This window comes from Mobula birostris, chromosome 2 (genome assembly GCF_030028105.1).
Source record: "Mobula birostris isolate sMobBir1 chromosome 2, sMobBir1.hap1, whole genome shotgun sequence".
Lineage (NCBI taxonomy): Eukaryota > Metazoa > Chordata > Chondrichthyes > Myliobatiformes > Myliobatidae > Mobula > Mobula birostris.
The window spans coordinates 93071035-93094901 of record NC_092371.1 but is presented as its reverse complement, the minus strand read 5'-3'; the positions used below and the strand labels follow the sequence as shown (position 1 = coordinate 93094901).

The following is a 23867-nucleotide window of genomic DNA, read 5'->3' as shown; positions in this document are numbered from 1 at the left end:
TGTACTGTGCTGCACTATTCTATGTTCTATGTTCTAAACCGCCAGCAAGAAAAGAAAATATACTCAAAAATTTACAATTAGATCGTGGAAAAATTATATTAATTAATTCAAATGATAATAACGAGCAAATGAGCCCCATCTTTTCTCAAAATCAAATAAAGGTTCAAAGGTTCAACTTCTAATTTTCTCCAAACTAAGACATAGCATCACTTGAGAGAACCATTGTGACAAAGTGGGAGCTGATGTATCCTTCCACTTCAACAAAGTGGCCTCCTAGCTATCAATGTAACAAATGCAATAACATGTTGGTCAGACACAGAAATACCATGAATATTTTGAGGAATTATTCCAAAAAGCACAGTTAGTGTATTAGGTTGTAAATTAACTTTAAGTACTTTAGAAATTGTTGAAAAAACCGACTTCCAGAACTGTTCCAATATAGAACAAGACCAAAACATATGTGTCAGTGTAGCTATCTCAGTTTTACATCTATCACAATGACTATCAACATTAGAACAGATTTTAGAAAGTCTCTCCTTTGTCAAATGATAACGATGTACAATTTTAAATTGAATCAATGAATGGCTAGCACAAATTGAAGAAGGGTTAACCAACTTCAATATCTGCATCCAATCCTCCATCATATAAGTCAAATTAAGTTCCTTTTCCCAATCCTGTTTGATCTTAGATAAAAGACGCTTATCCCATTGTAATAATAAATTATAAATTCTTCCAACAGAAACCTTAATCAAAGGATTCATACTCATAATAGTATCTAACTGGTCAGCCTCCAATATGTAAGGAAAATTACTTAAATATTTTTGTAAAAAATGTCTAACTTGAAGGTATTGCAGAAAGTGTGAGTATGAAAGAGAATATTTATCAATTAATTGTTCAAAAGACATCTATCTATCTATCTTCTTTAAATAAATCCAAAAAAGAATTAATACCTTTATTTTTCCAAAGTAAAAAAATTGGATCACTCAATTTCGGTAAATTAAACTACAAAGTTTAAATTTTTTAAGATTAAAAAAATTGCGGAATTGGAGCCAAATTTGTAAAGGATACTTAATCACAGGATATAGGTTTAAATTAACAACTTTAACTAATTGCATAGGTAAAGCAGCTCCCAATAACGAGGTTAAATAAAACTGTTTTACAACTTTCAGTTCCAGGTCTACCCAAATTGGCCGATCACTCTTATCAACCCAGTATAACCAAAAAGACATATATTGCACATTAACAGCCCAGTAATACCTTCTTAGATTAGGCAAAGCAAGACCTCCATCCTTTTTCAATTTTTGTAAATGACATTTACTAATTCTTGGTCTTTTATTATTCCAAATAAAAGATAAAATAATAGAATCAATCCGATCAAAAAACTTCCTAGTCAAAAAAACAGGAATATTCTGAAATAAATATAAAAATTTCGGTAAAATCATCATTTTAACTATATGAATCTGACCAACAAGTGAAAATGTAAGTGGACTCCATCTACTAAATAAATACTTCATAGAGTCTACTAAGGGAACAAAATTGGCTTTATAAAGATCCTTATATTTTTTAGTAATTATAATACCTAGATATCTAGAAGAGTCTGTAACTTTAAAAGGAGTATTATCATATATAGAGACAGAATCATTTAAAGGAAACAATTCACTTTTACTAAAATTTATTTTATATCCTGAAAAACCTCCAAATTCATTAAATAATTTTAGCAAGGCAGGAATGGATTCGTTAGGGTTAGATATATAAACCAATAAATCATCAGCGTAAAGAGTAACCTTATGCATGGTCTCATTCACAAAAATCCTGTGGATATTTTTAGCCTGACGAAGAGCAATAGCAAGGGGTTCTAATATTAAATTAAACAACAAAGGACTTAATGGACGGCCTTGCCCTGTCCCCCGTGAAAGCTGAAAAAAAGGAGACCTACAATTGTTAGTGACAACAGTAGCAATAGGGGCTTTATATATCATTTTAATCCAATTATTAAAATTAGCACCAAAGCCAAATTTCTCTAAAACATTGAATAAATATTTCCATTCGACTCGGTCGAACGCTTTTTCAGCATCCAAAGATACAACACATTGTGGAGTTTTAAAAGAGAATATATAATGTTAAATAGTCTCCGAACATTTGAAAAAGAATAGCGACCCTTTATAAAGCCTGTTTGATCTTTAAAAATAATTTTACCCAAAATATTCTCCAACCGATTGGCTATTATCTTTGACAAAATCTTAGCGTCAACATTCAGTAAGGAAATAAGTCTATATGAAGCACAGTCAGTAGGATCTTTATCTTTTTTAAGAATTAAAGAAATAGAAGCCTCATAAAAAGTAGAGGTAAGTCACCTTTCACAAAAGAATCCTTGAATATTTCCAACATATACGGAGAAAGCAACTTTCCAAAATTCTACAGGGTAGCCGTCAAGTGCTGGGGACTTACCAGATTGCATTGAAAAAATAGCTTTATGAATTTCGGCTTCAGTAATTTGAGCATCAAGAGTTTTTTGATCCTCAGCCGTGATTTTAGGAAAAAAAATCTTTCGTAAAAAAGCATTCATTTCAGAGGAATCTAATGGATATTGAGATTTATAAAACTCAGCATAAAAATCTTGAAAAATCTTATTAATTTCTTCATATTCCTGAGCTAAGTTATCATCTTTCCTACGAATTTTCATGATTTGCCTTTTGGCTGCAGCCATTTTTAATTAAGATGCAAGCAGTTTATTATTTTTATCCTCAAACATATAAAATTGGCTCTTTAACTTAAGCAAATATCCTTCAATGGGATGAGTTAATAACAGGTTATATTGTGATCGAAGTTCCACCCTTCATTTAAATAAATCAGTATTGGGGGAAATTGCATAGATATTATCTAAATCTTTAATTTGTTTTGAAATTCTGTCTTAATTCTGCTTTAGTTTGTTTTTTAAGTTTAGCTGAATAAGAAATAATCTGACCATGTAAAAATGCTTTAAATGTATCCCATATAACTAATTTAGACATATCCCCTATATCATTAAAAAGAAAAAAATCTTTTCTCTGGGTTTCAATGAAACTGACAAAGTCAGAGTTTTGCAATAATGTCTGAGACATGCGCCAAGGTGGGTGGGCAAGAATGACATCATCAAATTCAAAAGACAAGCTCAGAGGCGCATGATCAGATAGAGCAATAGCGTCATATTCAGAAGTTTTAACACTAGGCAAGAAGCGGGGATCAATTATAATATAATCGATCCTCGAACATTTTTTATAAACATGTGAGAAGAAAGAATATTCTCTATTATCAGGATGGAGATACCGCCACAAATCAACCAACCCAAAATCAATCAAAAAGGAATTAATAAATGACGCGGATTGATTTGGAAGTCGCTGACTGGTTGAGCTCTTATCAATCATAGGATTTAGGACCATACAAATTAACCAAAACAACTTTTCTGTTACAGATTGTTCCTTTAACAATTAAAAATCTACCATTAGAATCTGATTCAATATCCTCTTGAATAAATATATAAGGTTAAATAAAAACAGACAAGCTTTTTGATCTCCCGCTGTCTATGTGTCTCTTGAGCAAAAATTATATCAGGTCGGAATCGGTTAATAATTTTAAAAGTCTTTTTGCTTAATGAGATGATTCCAACCACGTACATTCCAACTTATTATATTAATCCGATTAAATGCCATACTATAATTTTATTCTACTTTATGCATGCACAGAGCACATACCAATACAGGATGATCAAAAATGGTGGTGATGAAGAGTACAACCAGATAAAAAACACGCATGCTTCAGAACCACCCAATGGGAAAAAACTCCTAACTCTAAATCCACCCACCCACACCCGGAAACCCGAAAAAGGCAAGCGATCTACGATAGAATTCAAAGCTACAGACTGCCCTGCCTGTGTTTTCTTTCCCTACCCCCAGTTAGTAAAAAAGTGGAGTGACCTTGTGAAAAAAACAATAAAGTCTCAGCAAAAAAAGGTATTTACATTCCATCGACTAATAAACAAGAACCAAAATAATGTTATCTCTTAGAGAGAAAAACCAGTGCCATCTTTAAGTTTAATATTAATTCCCTAAAAAAACTTTAAATTCAATTATAAAATGTTGTAATAAAACAGAAAAAATATATAAAAAGCCCTATTAGTAGGAAAAAACTACCAATTAGCTAATTAAAAAAAAAGAAACAAACCAAGTATTAAATTAAAGGAACAAATCCCCGTATCATCTTCTCTCAGTCATAGAATGTTCAGAGATCATTTAGACAGAGATACTTAAGCCGTAAATCTTTCCAAAGGAAAACCAACAATATGCAACGATGAACAACTCTCCTTGTCTTCTTTAATTAGTCTCTCAATGAAATATACAAATGACCTTAATAAATCTTCTTTCCAAAATGCCAATAATATACAGATAGCCAAACAGCCTTTCAGATAGATCATTCAACAGCGGCATTGGTAACAGCAGCGGGTATAGTCTGAACAAAGTCCAGTGCAGCTTTTGGATCAAAAAAAGTACGAGGAGGAGAATTAGCAGGAAAAATTTTAATTCTTGTCGGGTACCTCAAAGACAGAAAAAGTTTTTTATCATATGCTTGTTTCATTACCAGGGCAAATTTTGATCTTTGTTCCATTACCTTTCTTGGATAATCTTTGTAAAAGCGAAGCTCAGATGCTATAAATCTAAAAACTCTGTTTTCTTGCCTGTCGCATTATTTGATCTTTAATTTTAAAGTGATGAAAGCAAACCAGAACAGATCTTGGTTTAGTAGAATCCTTCAATTTGGAGATAAACGCCCTGTATGTCCTTTCTAAAGCAGGTGGCTTTGATAGAATGGTAGGAAATAAAATGTGGAAAAGCTTACCAAAGTAAGCCGTTAGTTCTCCATCTTCAGCTCCTTCTTGCAGCCCAACAATTCGTATATTCCTTCGTTGAGACCTAGTTTCCAGGTCTATAATCTTATTTTGATATCTTTCTAAATGAGTTGTAGCTTCAGACAACTTTTGCTTAGTTATCTTCAATTCCTCTTCATGTGAAATAACTTGAGTTTCCAGGTCTTTAAGTTTTCCCAGAAATGACTTCATTTCATTACTAATCTTTTCCAGTTGGTCTTTAATTGATCCATTCTGATCCTTAATTGAATTCGGTGTCCGAACGATATCTTCAGCCCACGATGGCATTTCATCAGATCTTTCCTTTTGCACCTTTCCTTTCCCATTACCTTTATCACTAGGTTCAGGTAAATTCTTCCCACTTCTTGTAGACATAGACATATTGATCCCCCTCAAGAATCAGCAAGTAAAAATTTTAAATTCAAAGCTTAAACTAGGGGGAGAGAAGGAAAACTAAGAGCAGCACAAAAATACTGCTACTCCATTTGAAGACGGGGCGGTTCCCCTGAAAACTAGAACTTCTAACATTCATATCAGTTAACCTGACCTTTGCAAGAAATCAAGATATGATCTCTGTAAAGCAATCCTAAACAGAGCCCTACACAGGCTAATCAGCTATGGTAGGGATTATGTTTTCTTCTTGAGCCCTTAACTCCCAATGGAACATAGGCCATCAATGACTTCCTGTCTCCCATCATTCCAAACCTTCCCCAGTAACGCTCCCCAATTCTGGCATCGTTAGTGCTGCTTCATGCAGCCATGCTGAGCTCGTCAATTTCATCAGCTTTGCCTCTAACTTCTACACCAACATCTTTTATAAATCTACAGGTTCCCACAATTTTCTAGTCTATACTTCTTTCCACCCTGTTTCCTGTAAAAATGCTGTTCCCTTTCCTGAGTTCCTTCATCTCTGAGCATCTGTTCCCAGGATGCAGCTTTCCTTTCCAGGATATCAGAGATGTCCTCTTTCAAAAAGCAGGGTTTCCCTTCCTCCACCATTAATGCTGCCCTCACCCACATCTCCTCCATTTCCTGAAAATCCAGGTTCACCCCATCTTCCCGCTGCTTCAACAGTGATAGAGTTCCTTTTGTCCTTACCCAGAGCCTCCGCATTCAACACATCATCCCCTGCAAGTTCCGCCATCTCCAAAGGGATCCTACCACCAAATATATCTTTGGTGTCCTGGGTGTCATTATACACCAGTCATTGAAAGTGGGCATGCAGGTACAGCAGGCGGTGAAAAAGGTGAATGGTATGCTGGCATTTATAGCGAGAGGATTCGAGTACAGGAGCAGGGAGGTACTACTGCAGTTGTACAAGGCCTTGGTGAGACCACACCTGGAGTATTGTGTGCAGTTTTGGTCCCCTAATCTGAGGAAAGACATCCTTGCCATAGAGGGAGTACAAAGAAGGTTCACCAGATTGATTCCTGGGATGGCAGGACTTTCATATGAAGAGAGACTAGATGAACTGGGCTTGTACTCGTTGGAATTTAGAAGATTGAGGGGGGATCTGATTGAAACGTATAAGATCCTAAAGGGATTGGACAGGCTAGATGCAGGAAGATTATTCCCGATGTTGGGGAAGTCCAGAACGAGGGGCCACAGTTTGAGGATAGAGGGGAAGCCTTTTAGGACCGAGATTAGGAAAAACTTCTTCACACAGAGAGTGGTGAATCTGTGGAATTCTCTGCCACAGGAAACAGTTGAGGCCAGTTCATTGGCTATATTTAAGAGGGAGTTAGATATGGCCCTTGTGGCTATGGGGGTCAGGGGGTATGGAGGGAAGGCTGGGGCAGGGTTCTGAGTTGGATGATCAGCCATGATCATAATGAATGGCAGTGCAGGCTCGAAGGGCCGAATGGCCTACTCTTGCACCTATTTTCTATGTTTCTACCAACTCCCTCTCCTACCGTGATTCTCTTGTCCATTCATCCCTCCTCACTAAAGTCCCTACTGGCACTTATCACTCGGGGCCCCAAACAGTCCTTCTAGGTGAGGCAACTCTTCACCTACGAATCGGCTAGTGTCATCTATTGTGTCTAGTGCTCCCGATGTGGCCTCCTCTACATTGGTGAGACCTGTCATAAATTGGGGGACCACTTTGTCGAGCGTCTCTGCTCCATCTGCCTAAAGCAGAACTTTCCTTTGGTCAAACACTTTAATTCCAATTCCCATTTCTGTTCTGAAGTGTTGGTTCATGGCCTCCCCTTGTGCCAAGATGAGGCCCCCCTCAGGGTGGAGGAGCAACACTTTATATTCCATCTGGGTAGCTTCCACCCTGATAGCATGAATATTCAATTCTCCTTCCAGAATAAAAAACATCCCCCCCTTCCCTCTTCCTCTATTCCCCACTTTGACCTCTTTTCTCTTCTCACCTGCCTATCGCCTCTTCCCTTCCCCACCTGGGTCACCCCCCTTCTTCCCTTTCTCCTATGGTTCACTCTCCTCTCCTATCAGATTCCTTCCTCTCCAGCCCTTTACCTTTCTCACCCACCTGGCTTCACCTATCACCTTTTAGCTATCTTCCTTCCACATTTTTATTCTAGCATCATCCCCCATCCTTTCTAGTCCTGAAGAAAGGTCCCAGCCTGAAACGTCAACTGTTTATTCATTTCCATAGATGCTGCCTGACCTGCTGAGTTCCTCCAGCATTTTGTGTGTATTGCTTTCTTTATGAAGACTGAAAGTGCGAATTAGATTTTATGAAACATTGCATCTGTTTTAATGAAGGGATTAGATTCTGCTGATGTTGTCATTAAGGCAATGTGAAATATTGGATTTGGTAAAGAACGGAAGGGGAAATAGGGGATTTGACAGTAGATAATATCACTAGATTTTGATGGGATTGTTCTTTCTTTGCTGTGGAAGGCTGAGGTGATTTAATTGAGGTGCATAAATCTACTTACTTATTTTATTTATTGCGATACAGTGCGGAATAGGCCCTTTTGGCCCTTTGAGGATGTGGCCCAGCAATTCCCCAATTTAACCCTAGCCTAATCACAGGACAATTTACAATGACCAACTAACCTACCAATTGATACATCTTTAGACCACTGGATGAAACTGGAGCACCCGAAGGAAATCCCCACAGTCACAGGGAGAACGTACAAACTCCTTACAGACAGCGAAGGGAATTGAACCTAGATCACCTGCACTGTAAAGTGTTATGCTAACCACTATGCTACCGCCCCAACCAGGCTAATTTGAGTCTGAATAGCTGGGAAAGAGCAGCAAAGTTTCCTTGTCACGTAAATTAGTAACCCGGTGGCGTAGATTTAAATTAATTTGTGGTGTAAAAGAAATCAGTTAGTTTTTCTGTGAGTGTCAGTGGGTCTTTCTGAAGGCTAGCAGAGGCATAAACACTATTTTAAAAAGTACCTGAACCTCTGTAATCTGTTGGTCAACAGACCACAAACTAGAATGTGGATTAGCCAGGTGTCAGTCTGTGCAGAAGCAGCACCCTTTGAGTGGGCTTGTTATGCTCTCTGGGGCTCTATGATGCTCTAACGCAGAGGTGTGTCTTGATTGCCCATACTAAACATGTGCTTGGCTTCTACTATTCAATTCATTTTGTGTTTAGCACTATTGACTGAGGGCTAATCTTTGCTGCTCTGATTCTACTATGTGTGGGACTGTCCAATGACTGGATTTGTGCTGCTGGAACTGAGACATCAGACTGTATGTTGATCAAAGCTTGTTCTCCTCATTCCCCAGGTGTGATGGACTCACCGATGATGACATGGGGTGAGATTGAAGGCACGCCATTGCATTTGAGTGGTTCAGAAACCCCTCATGTCGACAGGACACCAGGACCTGCATTTAAGGTACATCCTGGAAAGGGAGAACACCTCTAGTAGAAACTGTGCAGTACATTTCCCTAGTCAACTAATGTGTTAACCTGATGAAGGATGTTAATCCAAAATTTCGCCTGTTTATTCCCCTCTGTAGATGTTGCCTGAGCTGCTAAGTTCTGTGTGGTGCTCTGGATTTCCAGCATCTGCAAAATCTCATGTGTTTAATATTTTAACATGTGATTTTTGTACCTGTTCAGCCAGCTCTACTTTGGAGTGGTGGATGAAAGGTGAATTTAGGATATTATTAATCATACTACGAAGAGTCAGGTGCAAGAACCACAATTGACTGTACCGAGTCTTAAGGCCCTTCACAAAACTGGCACCAAAACGCTAAGAAGATTCCAGAGCAAGTCTAAATTTAATTGCCAGTCAACCACACACGTATGCATCCAAATGAAACAGTGTTCCTCTGGGGCCAAGGTGAAAAGCACAGTACATACTGTCACACACAGCATGTCTTCTTATGATGGCACCTGCAGTCACAGGTCCCTGAGTGGCATGGCCTGAAGATTGATGGTGCATTCCTGCTGGGTCAGCTGCAGACAAAGGCAATCCAGCTTGGGATTCCAGGGAGTAAACACTGGAGAGCAGAGAGGCAAGTTTAAACAGACCAAAGTTTAAGAGGAGAGCTTGGGACATTGAAGATAAAAATACACTTGTTAATACTGGATCAATTGTATCTGGAAAGGATCAGGAGTCCAGAACCTGAGTACTACTCATTTCATGGATTAGAGGAAATTATGGAGACAAATGGGAACTGAGAAATCATAGAGATTTGAAAATAGGAATGAGCATTTTAAAATTTGAAGCAAAGCTTAATACATACGCAGACTGGATGACCATAATAAGCAATTTGTGCTCAGTCACCAGGATAAACGTGCAAAGTAATACTGACTGCAAATTGTAGTTGGTTTCAAAGTATAGAAGGCACTATGTGTTTCTACATTGAATCAGAATCAAGTTTATTATCACTGACATGTCGTGAAATTTGTTTTTTGCAGCAACAGTACAGTGCAACACATTAAAAAAATTATGATAAGAAATGTATATAAAAAGAAATTAAGTATTACAAAAAGAGAGAAAAATAGTGAGGTAGTGTTCATTGGTTTATAATGAATCTGATAGTGGAGGGGAAGAAGCTGTTCCTAAAGTGTTGAGTATCTTCAGGCTCCTGTACCACTTGTTTGGTGGTAGTAATAGGAAGATGGCATGTCCTGGGTGGTGGGGTCCTTAATAATAGATTCATCCATTTTGAGGCATCACTTTTTAACAATGTTCTCATTGGTGTGGAGGCTTTTAACCACGACGGAGATGGCTGGGTTTACAACCCTTTGCAGCTTTATCGATCTTGTGCATTGGTACCTTTATACCAGATGGTATTGTGTGCAGAGCATTAGTGACCAAGGACAGACATCTGCCCCCCTATTCCTATTAAAGACAGCATGTAGAAGGCTGAAAAGAACTGCTTATTGGGAATTGCAGGAAGTGCTCTATTGGTTAGAATCACATCTCATGCAAACTGATAAACCTGCTTAATCATTTCTGCCCCTGGATACAATTGTAGGAGTTCCCCAGGATGGTGTCATTAACCTACTTCCAGCTGCTTCCCTAATTTACCTTCTATGATCAGGGGATGCTTGCACCACTCCTCAATCATACGTCAAAATCTAGCCATCATTCAGCATGGGACTGATAAATGCCATGTGATCCTCATGCCACATAAATTCCAGGCAACTCGTGTCCTTGACCTTTTGTGGGACAGCCTTTGCTTAGTCCCCCGTCATCATCATCCAGCCTTTTTGCCAGCTATGCCGACAGGCGGATCAGATGGACTCATCCCCATTTGCCCGCAAGACTTCCCTGCCAACAACACCTGAGGAGCTTAGACCCATTCAAAGACTAGGAGTTGACATGATAGGAACTCAATCCATCACCATTGCATCACCATCACCCCATGTCTGATGTGACGACCATTTGCAACATAGAGATATCTTCAAGGGCTGTATCCAAACAGCACCTGCCAGACCCATCATTTTAGCTGTAAATGAAAAACAATACAAGTAAATCTACGCAAACATGAGGAAATCTGCAGATACTGGAATTTCAAGTACTGCACATAAAACTTGCTGGTGAACGCAGCAGGTCAGGCAGCATCTCTAGGAAGAGGTACAGTCGACGTTTCGGGCCGAGACCCTTTGTCAGGACTAACTGAAACAAAAGCTAGTAAGAGATTTGAAAATGAGAGGGGGAGGGGGAGATCTACGTTTACTCTAAATCTGAAACAAAAGCAGAAAGTTCAGGAAGCAGTATTTTTTTACTGTCACTCCAGTATCCATACAAGATAGTACACTACAGCACATTATAGGCCCTTCAGTCCATGATGTTGTGCTGACTTTTTAAACTACTCTAAGATCAATGTAACCCTTCCCTCCTACATAGCCCACCGCTTCTCCATCTTATAGAAAAACAAGGACAAACACAAGTGTTACTGCTGCCTGAAAGCCCCCTTCATGCACTAGAAAATGTATCATTCAAAATGAATTCCTGGTTTAAATTGTAGACCTACTTACCCAAAGCAAGGTACCACGGGGAATGTGGCATTTCAAGAGAGCCTCACCTCTCCCTTCTCGAAAGCATTGAGTAGTTGGTGATTGTTGGCTTGCCGGTGACACCTGTATCATGCAAGTGAATATTTTTTATTGAAACTGGAATTGATAAATTCTGGCGCAGGTGGACGACAATGAAGAGTACATTACAGAACGTTTCTGCTGTCATCTGTATCAGAGTTGGTCAATAAGAAGAACTGTTGATTACTTGCAACATAATCACAGAAGGTGTTTCTCTTGGCTTTCACCAAAGTGATTTTTAAACATTGTCATGAATCCAAGAAAATAAAATGGAACGTTTTAGGAAGCTGCTGTACACTCAAGGCCATGAAAGGGAATGGTTAGTTAGCAATAAGGTGGTAGTGTGCAAGGATTTGTTTGAGGCAGATTTGAAGGCTGTTATGACAACACCTGAAGAATTGCCAGGTGTGCAACAAGATCAGTCAGAATAGAAGAAGCTGGATCTTGAGCAGATAAATGGGAATGGGGTCAAGTGAGCTGAATCTAAGTGGAAAGATGAGCTTAAAGAGGGGAAGAAAATGTGAGCTTAGGGCCATGATGAGACCAATCTCAGGTTGGAGGAGCAGAACTTCATATTCCCTTTGACCTCATAGCATGAACATCGATTTCTCTAACTTCTGATAGTTTCTCCTTCCTTCCCCTTCCCCTTCTTCTTTTTCTGGCTCCCTCTTACCCCTTCTCACTTGCCTATCACCTCCTTCTGGTGCTCCTCTTCCTTCCCTTTCTCCTATAGTCCATTGACCTTTCCTATGAGATTTCTCCTTCAGCCCTTTACCTTTTCCACCCATCAACTCCCAACTTCTCAGTTCATCCCACCCTCCTTCCCCCTCACTTAGTCTTGCCAGCTTTTATTGCTTCCCTTTCCTTCCCCCATCTTTTTATTCTGGCTTCTTCCCCCTTCCTTTCCAGTCCTGAAGAAAGGACTTGGCCTGAAACATTGGCTGTTTATTCCCCTCCATAGATGCTGCCTGACTTGCTGAATTCCTCCAGCATTTTGTCTGCATTACTCTGGATTTTCAGAGAATCTCTTGTGTATATTCTTCCAAATCTTTGAACATTAATGTGTGGCCCTTATAGAAGGGGATGCAGGTTTATGGTAAATTGGGATGTTGGATTCATGGGAAGGCCACCAATTTACTGTCCATTTCTAATTCCCTTTAAAATTATGCTGGTGACCCTTTAAGCTCTAGCTTCATCAGCAGCATTTAGAGCAGTGGATGGACAATTGAGGAGAAAACACCAAAAGCTGGGTGGCAATGCTGCAGGAAAGGGCGTTTAGTCAAGGATTCAGCCATCTTAGAGAATGTGAGCGACAAGGGAGCTGTTGGGATATGGTCATTTTATTTGGTGCAACGTAGGTTGTGTCTCTCTACACCTTTTAGCCTCATGGACAGTGGAAATCTAGGGACACACTGACAATTAACAAGCTCCAGCAGAGGGCAGATCTGCCCATGGAACCATATCCCATTATTTCATGGGGTGCCAATGTAGACAACTCCATTCAGTGGCCACTTTATTAGGCACCTCCTGTATAAAGTGGCCACAGTTTATGTTTGTGGTCTTCTACTGCTGTAGCCCATCTACTTCAACATTTGGTGTGCTGCGTGTTCAGAGGTGCTCTTCTGCACAACGTGGTTGTAATGAATGGTTGTTTGAGTTACTGTTGTCTTCCTGTCAGCTTGAACCAGTCTGGCCATTCTCCCCTAACCTCTCTCATTAACAAGATGTTTTCGCCCACGGAACTGCAGCTCACTGGGTGTTTTGTTTTTTTGCACCATTCTCTGTAAATTTTAGAGACAATTGTGGGTGAAAATCCCAGGAGATCTGTTGTTTCTGAGATACTTAAACCACCCCGTCTGGCACCAGCAATCATTCCACAGTGAAAATTTCTTTCCTATTCAGATGTTTGATCTGAACAACAGCTGAACCTCTTGACCATGTCTGCATGCTTTTATGCATTGAGTTGCTGTCACGTGATTGGCTGATTAGATATTTGCATTCATGAGTAGATGTGTTTAGTAAAGTGGCCACTGAGTGTTTGTGGTTAGGAAACCTGTGTGTGAACTCAATACCTCCTGGCTTCTGTTCTCTTGCCACAGATTCTGGAACCAGGCAGGAGAGAGAGACTGGGCCTCAAAATGGTCAATGAAGTTGCAGCCAAAAACAGGACCAAGAAACAGGAAGCTTTGAGGAAGGCGACAGAGAGTCTGGTCAGGTGAGTGTGGACACTTGGCATCGTCCCTTCACAGTGCTGGGACTAGGCTACGGAGTGGGAACCCCAACCCAGGGATTAACACCCAGACCTATGAAGACTGCTGGGGGCCACAATGACAGGTGCAGTTTGCCGTTAGTTGGCAAAAAGGTGTTAGATGGGGAACTAACGTAGGTGAGTTCTGTCTCTTCCCTTCAACAGCTCAGACCCTGCCAATGTGTGTGGGCTTGAGGACAGACCCTAGGGAAGGGAGGATGCAGGTCTTTGGTTGGAGGGAGTGCATCTGTGCTGGGATATCAGTACTGGAAGGAGGTGGATGGGTCTCCCTCTCTGGGATTAATGTATAGTGCATGCAGAAATGAGTGGGAATCTGACGTTGGAGTGAAGGAGGATGAGAGGTGACTTGATAGAGATGTACATGATAATAAAAGGCATAGAATGGGTGGACAGCCAGAGACCTTTTTCCAGAGTGGAAATAGTTAATACCAAGGGGCTTAATTTGATACACAAGAAGTTCTGCAGATACTGGATATCCAAAGGACACACACAGGATGCTGGAGGAATTCAGTAGGACAGGCAGCATCTATGGAAGTGAATAAAGAGTTGATAGTTCAGGCTGAGACCCTTCTTCAAAACAGGAAAGAAAGGGGGAAAACAGCAGGATAAAAAGGTTGGGGAGGCGAAGGATACCTAGAAAGTGATAGGTGAAGCCAGGTGGGTGGGAAAAGTAAAGGGCTGAGAGGAAGGAATCTGATAGAAGAGGATAGTGGACCATAGGAGAAAGTGAAGGGTGAGGGGGAGGACCGGGGGAGGCGATGGGCAGGTGAGAAGAGATAAGGGGCCAGAGTGGGGAATAGAAGATGAGGGGAGGGGGGTGGGAATTTTTTTTTACCAGAAGGAGAAGTTGATATTCATGCTATAAGGTGTTGCTCCTCCACCCTGAGGGTGGCCTCATTGTTGCACAAGTAGAGACCATGGACCGACATGTCCGAAAGGGAGTGGGAATCGGAATTAAAATACTTGGCCACCGGGAAGTTCTGCTTGTGGTGGTTAGCACGAAGGTGCTCAACGAAGCAGTCCCCCAATTTATGACGGGTCTCACCAATGTAGAGGAAGCCACATTTTGAGCACCAGATACAATACCCCAGCAGATTTGCAGGTGAAGTGTTGCCTCACCTGGAAGGACTCTCTGGGACCCTGAATGGAGGTGAATGAGCAGGTGTAACAATTTGGCTGCTTTTAGGGATAAGTTCCTGAAGGGAGATTAGCGGGGAGGGATGAATGGACAAGGGAATCATGGAGAGAGTGTTCCCTGCGGAAAACGGGGAGTGGTGGGCAGGAAAGTACAGGAGGGATGTCAGAGAGTTGAGTGTGTGGAATGTCCAGCCAAGGGTGGTGGCAGAGGCAGGTAGATAGATCAGCCACATTTAAGAAATTCTTAGATAAGTACATGGATGATAGGAAAGTGGAGGGTTCATGTGGGAAGGTAGGGCAGGTCGGTTAAAACATTGTGGTCCAAAGTGCCGGTATTGTGCTGTGGTGTTCTGTGTTCTACATTTGGGGTGTTAGTGTGACAGGTTATTCCTTCACTGGAGAGTTGAGGTATTTGTTTCTCCTCCGCAGCCTTTCTCCACATGGTATCAGTCCTGTGATGTCACCAGCCCTGCAGCGCCTCGTGAACCGCACCTCCAGCAAATACACGGACAAAGCTTTGCGTGCCAGTTACACGCCCTCGCCGGCACACAAAGGAACGCCACGGTGTAAGACGCCACGTGCTGGCGTCACCCCTAAAACGTTTATTGCCACCCACACGCCGAGCAGCCAGGACCCCACCTCCATCACAGACAACCTGCTGCAGTTGCCCAAGAGGAAGAAAGCAGCGGACTTCTTCTAGTGCCAGTCCTGTCCTGTCTCTCCTGTGGAAACGGGAAATCTTCAGATTGAGGACAGAAGTACTTAACACTGAACTACGACCTGGCATTCATCTCCTACGAAGGAGACCTGTAATGTAGTTTCTGTCACTTCTCTAGATCTGACATGGCACAATCGATGCATTGGCAGTTAAACCGCTTGGGTTCTTGTAATCTGCCAAGGCTGCCAGCCAAGGTGATGGGTGTGGGCTGACTATCTCAGCCTTTGCTGCCTGATTCAGCTGTGGTCTGCACTGCATTCCTCAAGAACACTCAGAAAGATTTTGCCTGTGTATTAACCATTTTGGCATAGGCACATGTCATACCCATTTCTGTCCAGCCTGTTATCCATTTACTTTGGCTCTAGTAGTATTAGGGTTTTGGGTTTGATGATTTTGTTATGAAAGTACAGTTGGTTCAGGGACTCTGCTGCGGCCTCATTTCCTAAGGCACTGCCTTCCCTCTTCATGATCAGTGTGTTAATTGCGTGGAGGGAGATATCTTCCCCTGTCCGCAACTGGAGGGTCTCTGTCTCTCGTGCACCCTGAGTGACCATCTACTAACAGTGCCAGTGTTTGGGGGATGCTGCTCATTCACATTCACTCACTTTTGTCTGTACCCTCACTCCCAGGCATCATCAGTGTCCCCTCTCTGCCCATTGGCACCTTATCAGTGCTCCCTTTTTCACATCTCTTTATTGGCCTCTGTCTGTTCCTAAGTTGTTTCTTCACCTGCACCAGCCTTGAGCAAGGTTTTTAACCCACATCTGTCTGATGCATCCTCTCTCAGGCCATTCTCTCTCTTGCCCTCCCCTGGGTTGTTTCCCTCTGCCACTCTACCGTCCCCAGACAATGTGACAATGTTCTTGGTTCCTTTTTTTGCTGTTTGTGTGTGTATGTGTATGCAGGGAGACACAGACAGACATACGTTTTTGCTTTGCCATAAGCCCTCTTGGACATGCCTTTATTCCGTGTATTGTGCTGATATTTCCTGACAGAATTTTTTTCTGGAAATGACCTCTGGTTAAAAGAAACCATATGCGGCTTTTTCTATGTGGACTTTCTGTAACGCTTCCAGATGGGAACCAACTCCTGCATCTGCTCACTTACTGCAGCCTCGGTAACATGTCCCCACTTGGACAGGTGCTCTAAATCATAGAAACAAGTTCTGGCACTGGAGGCTGTTCAGGGGATTGTAGCCATAGCAACTGAAGATTCGGGCTAATCCCTCTTTCCTGGTACAATCGGCAGTGAGTTCCAAACTGTCACCACTCCTTGGACTTCCTCTGACCCCGAATCCTTAAACCTCTCAAACTTTTGCCTCTTGCTTAATTTTCTCTGTGTCCGGGCAAATTTGCTCCTTCCTCTCTATCCTGTGCCACCATTATTTTATACACTGCAGCTAAATTAAACCCTTACCACCTCTTCTACAGAAAGCAGTGTCAGTCTGATCAATAATTCTTCACATCTGCAACATCTTATAAGCACATTCATGTATTTCCTGTAAAGTGACCAGAGTTGTTTTAACTAGTCTTTATTTCAATGTATGGATCCCAGATCTTCACATTTCATCCCTTGCCGATGACGGCATGTTTATCTTTTGCTTTCCTGTCACTGTCTATATGCAGTAAATCTTAATAATCCTGTGTGGATGGGATTTTAGTGATGGACTGACATATTTTCAGACTACTGGGCATTACTCATTTTATTCCGATACTTTATTTTAAATGTGACAAATAGTTTAATAAATTTCCAATAAGTTCTGAATTTCAAGGGAGTGGGAAACTTAAGTTCTGATGAGTGTAAAGGGAGCTCAGGGAAACAGAAGCCGGTGAGTTTCTAGCACATTGCTCAGGGTGCACACCAGCTCCCAAGCTCCCTTGTGGTCCCTTGTATCGTGAACTCCAGCTCACATTCCTGGCCCCTGGTGCTCCCAGCTGCAACTGCCCCTGAGTATGCAGATCCAGGGATAGTAGGTGCCCTAATGAGTGAGTCAGATGTTGAATTATTGTGGATCATCGGAATTTAATGGAACTGAGTTCCTATCTGGACCCTGTAGAATTGCACTCGATCTCCTACCATCCATCTCATTGCTTGTTCTTCTCCGATCCATCACCCCACGCTGATCTAAATTAATTCCGTTTGCTACTTTTCTGCATATATATTCCCATTGATATCTTTGAGTTAATAAGTATCCTCTTGTGTTTCATGATCATCTGCCACCTTTGTGTAGGTGAGAAGAGTAGGAAAATGGGTTCTCAATTCCTGCCCTATAGTCAGAGAAAGAAATACTGAGCACGTTGGAAAAGATGTGATAAGCTGAGGCAAGGGAGAAGTAAAACTCTATTCAGATGTACAATTGGAATGCAATTTGATGAGTCAGAGGTGTGGCAAATAAATGCTGCAGACAAATGTAATCTGACAGAAGCTAAGATGTCTGGAACATCTGGGATCAAAGTTGCATCTTGCTCACTTGCACGCACCCAGTTCCCACACTCCCTTTAAACTTAATGGGATCTATTGGCCGTGCTCCACTGAATCTTACTGGATTCATTGAAATGTTACTGTGTAACATCTTTAAAAATGGGAATTAAATGTGTGTGTTGGAATATGAATAAAATAACATCTGATGGTTTGGAAAATCTAATCCTTCTCCAGCATAGTCCCAAGCATTCCTGCTTCTTGGAGCTTTACTGTACATTTGAAATATTATGGACAGGCATGGGAAATGACCCAAAAAGCCACATAGACTGGTGATTGTATTTCGAGTGGACAAGGTGGGTTGGGGTGAGGGCTGCTATGGTTAAATAAAACCAGAGCTTTAGAAAATCCTGGCTGATCACACAGTCAGGACTTGGGGTGACCTTGGTAGAATATTTGGGCTTAGAGAGAATTACTTTGCAGCCTTAAAGTTACACAGTGTTTCCTGGAGGGGTGGTTTGGATGGAGTTGTCAAGGTACTGTACTTGGGAGAACTTGGGGTATGTTGTCACATTCATTAAGATGTCTGGAATGAAAGGGCTGGCTTATGTATTAAAACTGGGTCTCTCCTTTTCTACATGTAAAAGATGATTGGAGTCTGGATTATTCTGTAAATAGCAGTAGGTACCAGGCCAATAATGCTTTTTAAAATCTGACATTAATAGACATTAAAGCATAGAGGAGAATGTAATGTTATGTCACTGATTCAATTAAGTCACATTGATGGGCCCAACAGGCTCAAGGAACAAGAGGCCTACTCTTCTCTGTGTTCTTCTTTTTAAATAAACGAAGAATGTGTGTATGTTTCATATTTACGTCAGGTACACTGCTGTATTTTTTGGGGGTGCCAAATTAGCCCAGACTGAAGAAGGATATGAGTGATATTACTGTTTCTCACGTGACCAGGTATTCACCATCACAGCTTGACACACAGAATTAAACAGGTATTTTGCACCAGTCCCTATGATACTACAAACATCCCCTTAACCATGAATAATGTCCAGGAGGAATTAAATACCATTACCTTCACTAGAGAAATAGTATTTGGCAAAATAAGCAAGGCTGAAGGCTGACGATGCTGCCCCAGAGCACTTGTATTGTCATGCGCTAAAAGGAAGTGTCTACTGAGAAGTAGATGAATCTTGTAATCTTCTTAATTCTAACATTCTAAAGTACCAGTGCAATACTCCTAGTCAAAAAGTGGGTAACTAGACTAATTTTAGTCTTAACATCTATGGTTATGGGAATGTTAGACTCAATTATCAAGAAAGTTGTAATAGCACATTTGAAAAATCAAATACAATAAGATAGTCACATGGCTTGATGAAGGGAATATTGTGTCTGGCAAATTTATTAGAGTCTCTTATTGATGAAGTATTGACCAGAGTGGCTAGACTGGAACAGTACATAAAGTGCCTTTGGATTTCCCGAAGGTGCAGTTAGAAAGGGTTGTAAAGAAATCTTTTCACACATTGGCACTCATAACTCAAAAGTGTAGAGCACAGGAGTTGGGATGTTATGTTGAAGATATTGGAGAGACATAATTTGCAGTATTGTGTGCAGTTCTGGTCACCTACCTACAGGAAAGATATTTTAAGATTGAAAGTATGGGAAAAATTGACAAGGATCTTGCTGGGACTTGAAGACCTGAGTTATAGGGAAAGGTTGAATAGGTGAGGACTTCATTCCCTGGCATGTAGGAGAAGGGGCGGAGATTTGATACAGGTATACAAAATGATGAGGGGTATAGATAGGGTAAATTCTTGCAGGCTTTTTCCACTGAGGTTGGGTGAGACTGGAACTAGAGGTTAAGGGTGAAAGGTGAAATGTTTAAGGGGAACTTCTTCACTCAGGTGCTGGGGAGAGTGTGGAGAAAGCTGCCAATGGAAAGTGATAGATGCTGGTTCCATTCGAACATTTAAGAGAAGTTTTGATAAGTATATGGATGGTAGGGGTATGGAAGTAGCAAGTCAGGATAATGTGGTAATTTAAGATGGGACTTATTAACCAAGGTGGGACGCCACAGAGATCAGTGGTGAGACCACAACTGTTGATATATTAATGACTTAGAGGAAGGAAATAGATTTGTGGCCAACTCAGCGATAGGTAAGTGGAGAATACAATGTTTACAGAGAAGTATCCATAGGTTGAATGAGTAGGCATAAAGTTGGCAAGTGGAGCATAACGTGAGGAAAATGTGAAATTGTTTTGGAAGGGAGAACAAGAGGAAAGCTGTAGCACAGAGGGATTTGAGGATCCTTGTGCTGAGATACAGGAAGCCAGCACATGTGCGGCAGGTAATCTGGGAAGTTAATGGAAATTTCAAGGGCATCGTACTGCAACTGTGCAAAGCATCAGTGAGACCACATCAAGAGAACTGAGTCCCTCTATTTAAGGAAAGATGATTTCATTGGAGCCAGTTTGCAGAAGGATTAACCTGTGTTGGGAGGAATTGTTTTAAGAGGAAATATTGAACAGGTTGGGACTGTACTCAGTGGCATTGAGAGGAAAGTTATTGAAATGTATCAGATTCTGAGGCAGCTACAAAGGAATCAGAAGATGTGGTATCAGAATAACACACAAAATGCAGGATGAACTCAGTAGTTCAGGCAGCCTCCATAGCAAGGAATAAACAGTTGACATTTGGGCTGAGACTCTTCATCAGGATTTCCAGTATCTACAGAATCTCTTGGTATCAGAATAATAGTGTGTCACTGAAGACTAAGATGACAATTTTTTTATGTGAGGCATTCCTTGCCATATGGGGGCAGAATCCCGGTGTATACTTAAGGGTGGGATTGAGAGATTCCAGTTAATAAGGGAATCAAGTTTATGGGGAAAGAGCATGGAAATGGATTTGAGGAAAGTTGAATCAATCATGATCCATTAAGTAGCCTCTCTTTTTTTTGGTTCTGGTAATGTCTGCGATCCTAGTCCAGGAAAAGAAACCCAGACAAGCTGCTGACAAATCGGTCGGGATCGGGCCAATGAGATGGAAATGAAGTGTGAGAAATGGAAAGAAAGCAAGCAAGGTCAGTGTGAACTAGTGTCACTGAGGACAGTTTTGATTAGGAGGGGACTGTTAAAAAGCAGAAGGCATCTTTGGGACTGCCTTTTACCAATATAAGCCCTGTGGGGGCAGGAGCAACAGAGCGGAGGGTTTGGGATCTTATTTGCTGTCAACATTCTGACCCCCAGGTTGCTGTTCCCAATCCTGTTGTCCCATAACATTTTTCCCTTTGGTCTGTGAACACTTTTGTGCACTGTAGAGAACTCCCTTTTCCCATTAATGTCCCGTCTGACCTGCACATGACTTTGTAAGTATTTGGGGTAGTTACTGTACTTGGTTCAAAGCTCTATCACCTGAGTACTCTACAAATATTATAGGGTATTAGTTCCTTTCTGATTCTTTATTAGATTCCTATGCAGGCAGAAGTAACACATGGCAGCGATTTGGGTAGCCTTACAGATGATTATTTGCCCTTTGCTACTGTATGTAGAAATTTTTGAGCGCCTAGGCACGGGATTTGCTTGAATGTTTGCCCTTCTTTTCCACAGATTTTGACTTTTTGGAACTAACTTTTTTCAGCTCGGCTTTGCTCTGTGCATCAATCAGGCTCTCCTGGTCAGGGTAAACTTCGCTGTCATCAGGCTGATCCTCGTTGCTTGCTCTCAAGCTCCGAGATTTGCGGCGGCTGCTTTTCGGCTCCATTCTGGCATCCACTAGTTTGCCACTAATCACGCTTTCTGTTCTGGACTTGTCCTGCTTCAACCCGGTCTTGGTCCCTTCCTTGTACTCTGATTTCAGCTCCCCTTCTTCAGCCCTGTTTGTGCGGTGGGCTTCGAGCTCGGCCTGAGCTCGCTCCTCCTGCTTGCTCTCTGCCCTGTCTCGCTTCATGTTCATCCACTCGTGCTTTGCCTCGTGCTTCGTGTCAACCCATTCGTGCCCCGTTTCGAGCTCCCACTGGTACTTCTGGTCGTGCTTTTGCTCGCTTTTCCCATTGTGCTTCTCCTCCTTCTTGTGCCCATGCTTCTCCGAGGTCGCCTCCGATTTTTTGGGCGCAGAAGAGTCTTTCATCTTGCTGGTGATGAGCCAGGGATGCTCCAATACCTCTTCAATGGTGAGGCGCTTACTGGTGTCCGGGTGGAGCATGCGGTAGATCAGCTCTTTGCATTCAGGAGGCACCACCTTCGATCGAGGGAAATCTACTCTGTGTTCCTTCTGTATCCTGAGCATCCTTTTGATATTGGAGTCATCGTACGGCATTGATCCACACACCATGATGAAAAGGATCACCCCAAGGCTCCAGACATCATACACTTTGGGCTGGTAAGGGATCCCTTGTAGAACCTCAGGAGCTGCATACGCTGCAGAGCCGCAGAAGGTTTTACTGAGCAGGGGTCTCCCTTGGTCATCTATACTGCACCGCTTGGCGAAGCCGAAGTCAGAGAGTTTGATATTGAAGTCCTTATCTAGGAGGAGGTTCTCACACTTGAGGTCCCGGTGGACCACACCCAGTTCGTGACAATGCTTGATGGCTAGAGCCAGCTGCCGGAACATCTTCCGTGACACCTCATCCGGCAGGGAGCCCCTGGTTTTGATGAACTCCAACAAGTCTCCCTGCACACCCAGTTCCATGATAATGTAAACCTTCCCGTCAGAAGTCTCAAAAATTTCAAAGGTTTTGACGATGTAGCGGTGGTTAAGCATGGCCAGGATCTCCAGCTCGCGGGGTAGGAATTTCTCCAGAAAGTCAGCAGGTGCCTTTTTCCTATCAATGATCTTTACGGCCACGTTAGTCTTCAGGCGTTCTGAGTACGCAGACTTGACTTTGGCGTATGACCCCTCTCCTAGGCTGACACCCAAGGTGTAGCCTCGTTTCTTCAAGACCATTCCATCGTCCATGGTGCTGTGGTATCAATAGGTGTACACCGTCCCTGTCAGGTTGCCCACAAATGCCATGGAGACATGTATCCAAAGGCACGTCTGCCCAGTGCATAAACGTTACTTTCTTACTCAGACTCCAGCAGGTCGTTTTTCACACAGTAACAAGTCACCACCTTTGGACTGACAACTCCTGTTGTGATGACTCGAAAAAGAATGTTTGCCTGTTACATCACAAAGGTGAAGGCACAATGGACGTTGTACTACAATGGGTAGAGAACACGGCTGTAGAATGGCCTCTACTTCCTCCTCTGCCACACCTCATCTAAGAAAAGATAGTCATCAACCCACCCTGATCACATTGAATGGTGGAGCAGGCTTGAGGGGCTGTGTCCTTCTGCTCCCATTTTGTTGTTAAAATGCCGTTTTCATTGGCTTTCCCTTGATCAGACTCTGACATTAGATTGTGTGTCCTGATTCCACAACTTGTAATTTGTGAATGATGTATTTTCCTGCTTTTTATTAATAACTGTAACTGTTCGGTGAGCATTTTGAAACATTCTGGATGATCCGGGAATGGTAGATGTAGGAGATTGACCACAGGTTGGATTGGAAGTGTGCAAAGGTCACAGATGATAGTGAAGTTGGTGGAGACAAGGGTAAAGGGCATGAGGTCATGGGAGGTGTTGGGGGGGGGGGTGTCGTGAGGCATTCAAAAACCGAGCATGTAATTTTTAGCAGATAGTTGTATGTGCCCAGAACAAGGAAGTGGACAGGAAAATCATTGCAGAAACTACCCACTCAGCAAATAGCCTTTTTCAAAAGCTCCCTTCTGGAAAGTGCTACAGGACTATTAAAACAAAAACTTCATACCATCCTAAACAGGCAGTTAACCATTCCAGTTTGCTCTTCATTTTCTCTCTCTATTACCCCCCCCCCCAATCACTGCACTGTAAACACTTTAAACCAGTTTTGATAAAGCTTTATACGTACTTG

At 41.9% G+C, this 23867-nt stretch overlaps 2 protein-coding genes across 2 annotated transcripts in view; one reads left to right on the top strand and one right to left on the bottom strand.

The window, feature by feature from the left end:
* The window catches only part of ess2 (ess-2 splicing factor homolog), a 68230-nt gene extending 49145 nt beyond the window's left edge, over positions 1-19085 (top strand). Inside the window, exons 8-10 of the mRNA XM_072245122.1 lie at positions 8618-8727; positions 13484-13599; positions 15220-19085. Coding sequence (XP_072101223.1) covers positions 8618-8727; positions 13484-13599; positions 15220-15490 — 497 coding nt within the window. The 3' untranslated portion in view covers positions 15491-19085. The remainder of the gene's footprint in view (positions 1-8617; positions 8728-13483; positions 13600-15219) is intronic.
* A 2415-nt stretch (positions 19086-21500) lies between these two features.
* LOC140210731 (testis-specific serine/threonine-protein kinase 1-like) lies at positions 21501-22892 on the bottom strand. The gene has a single exon (XM_072279961.1). It carries the CDS (start codon positions 22890-22892, stop codon positions 21501-21503), a length of 1392 nt encoding a protein of 463 aa, XP_072136062.1.
* Positions 22893-23867: the final 975 nt, after the last annotated feature.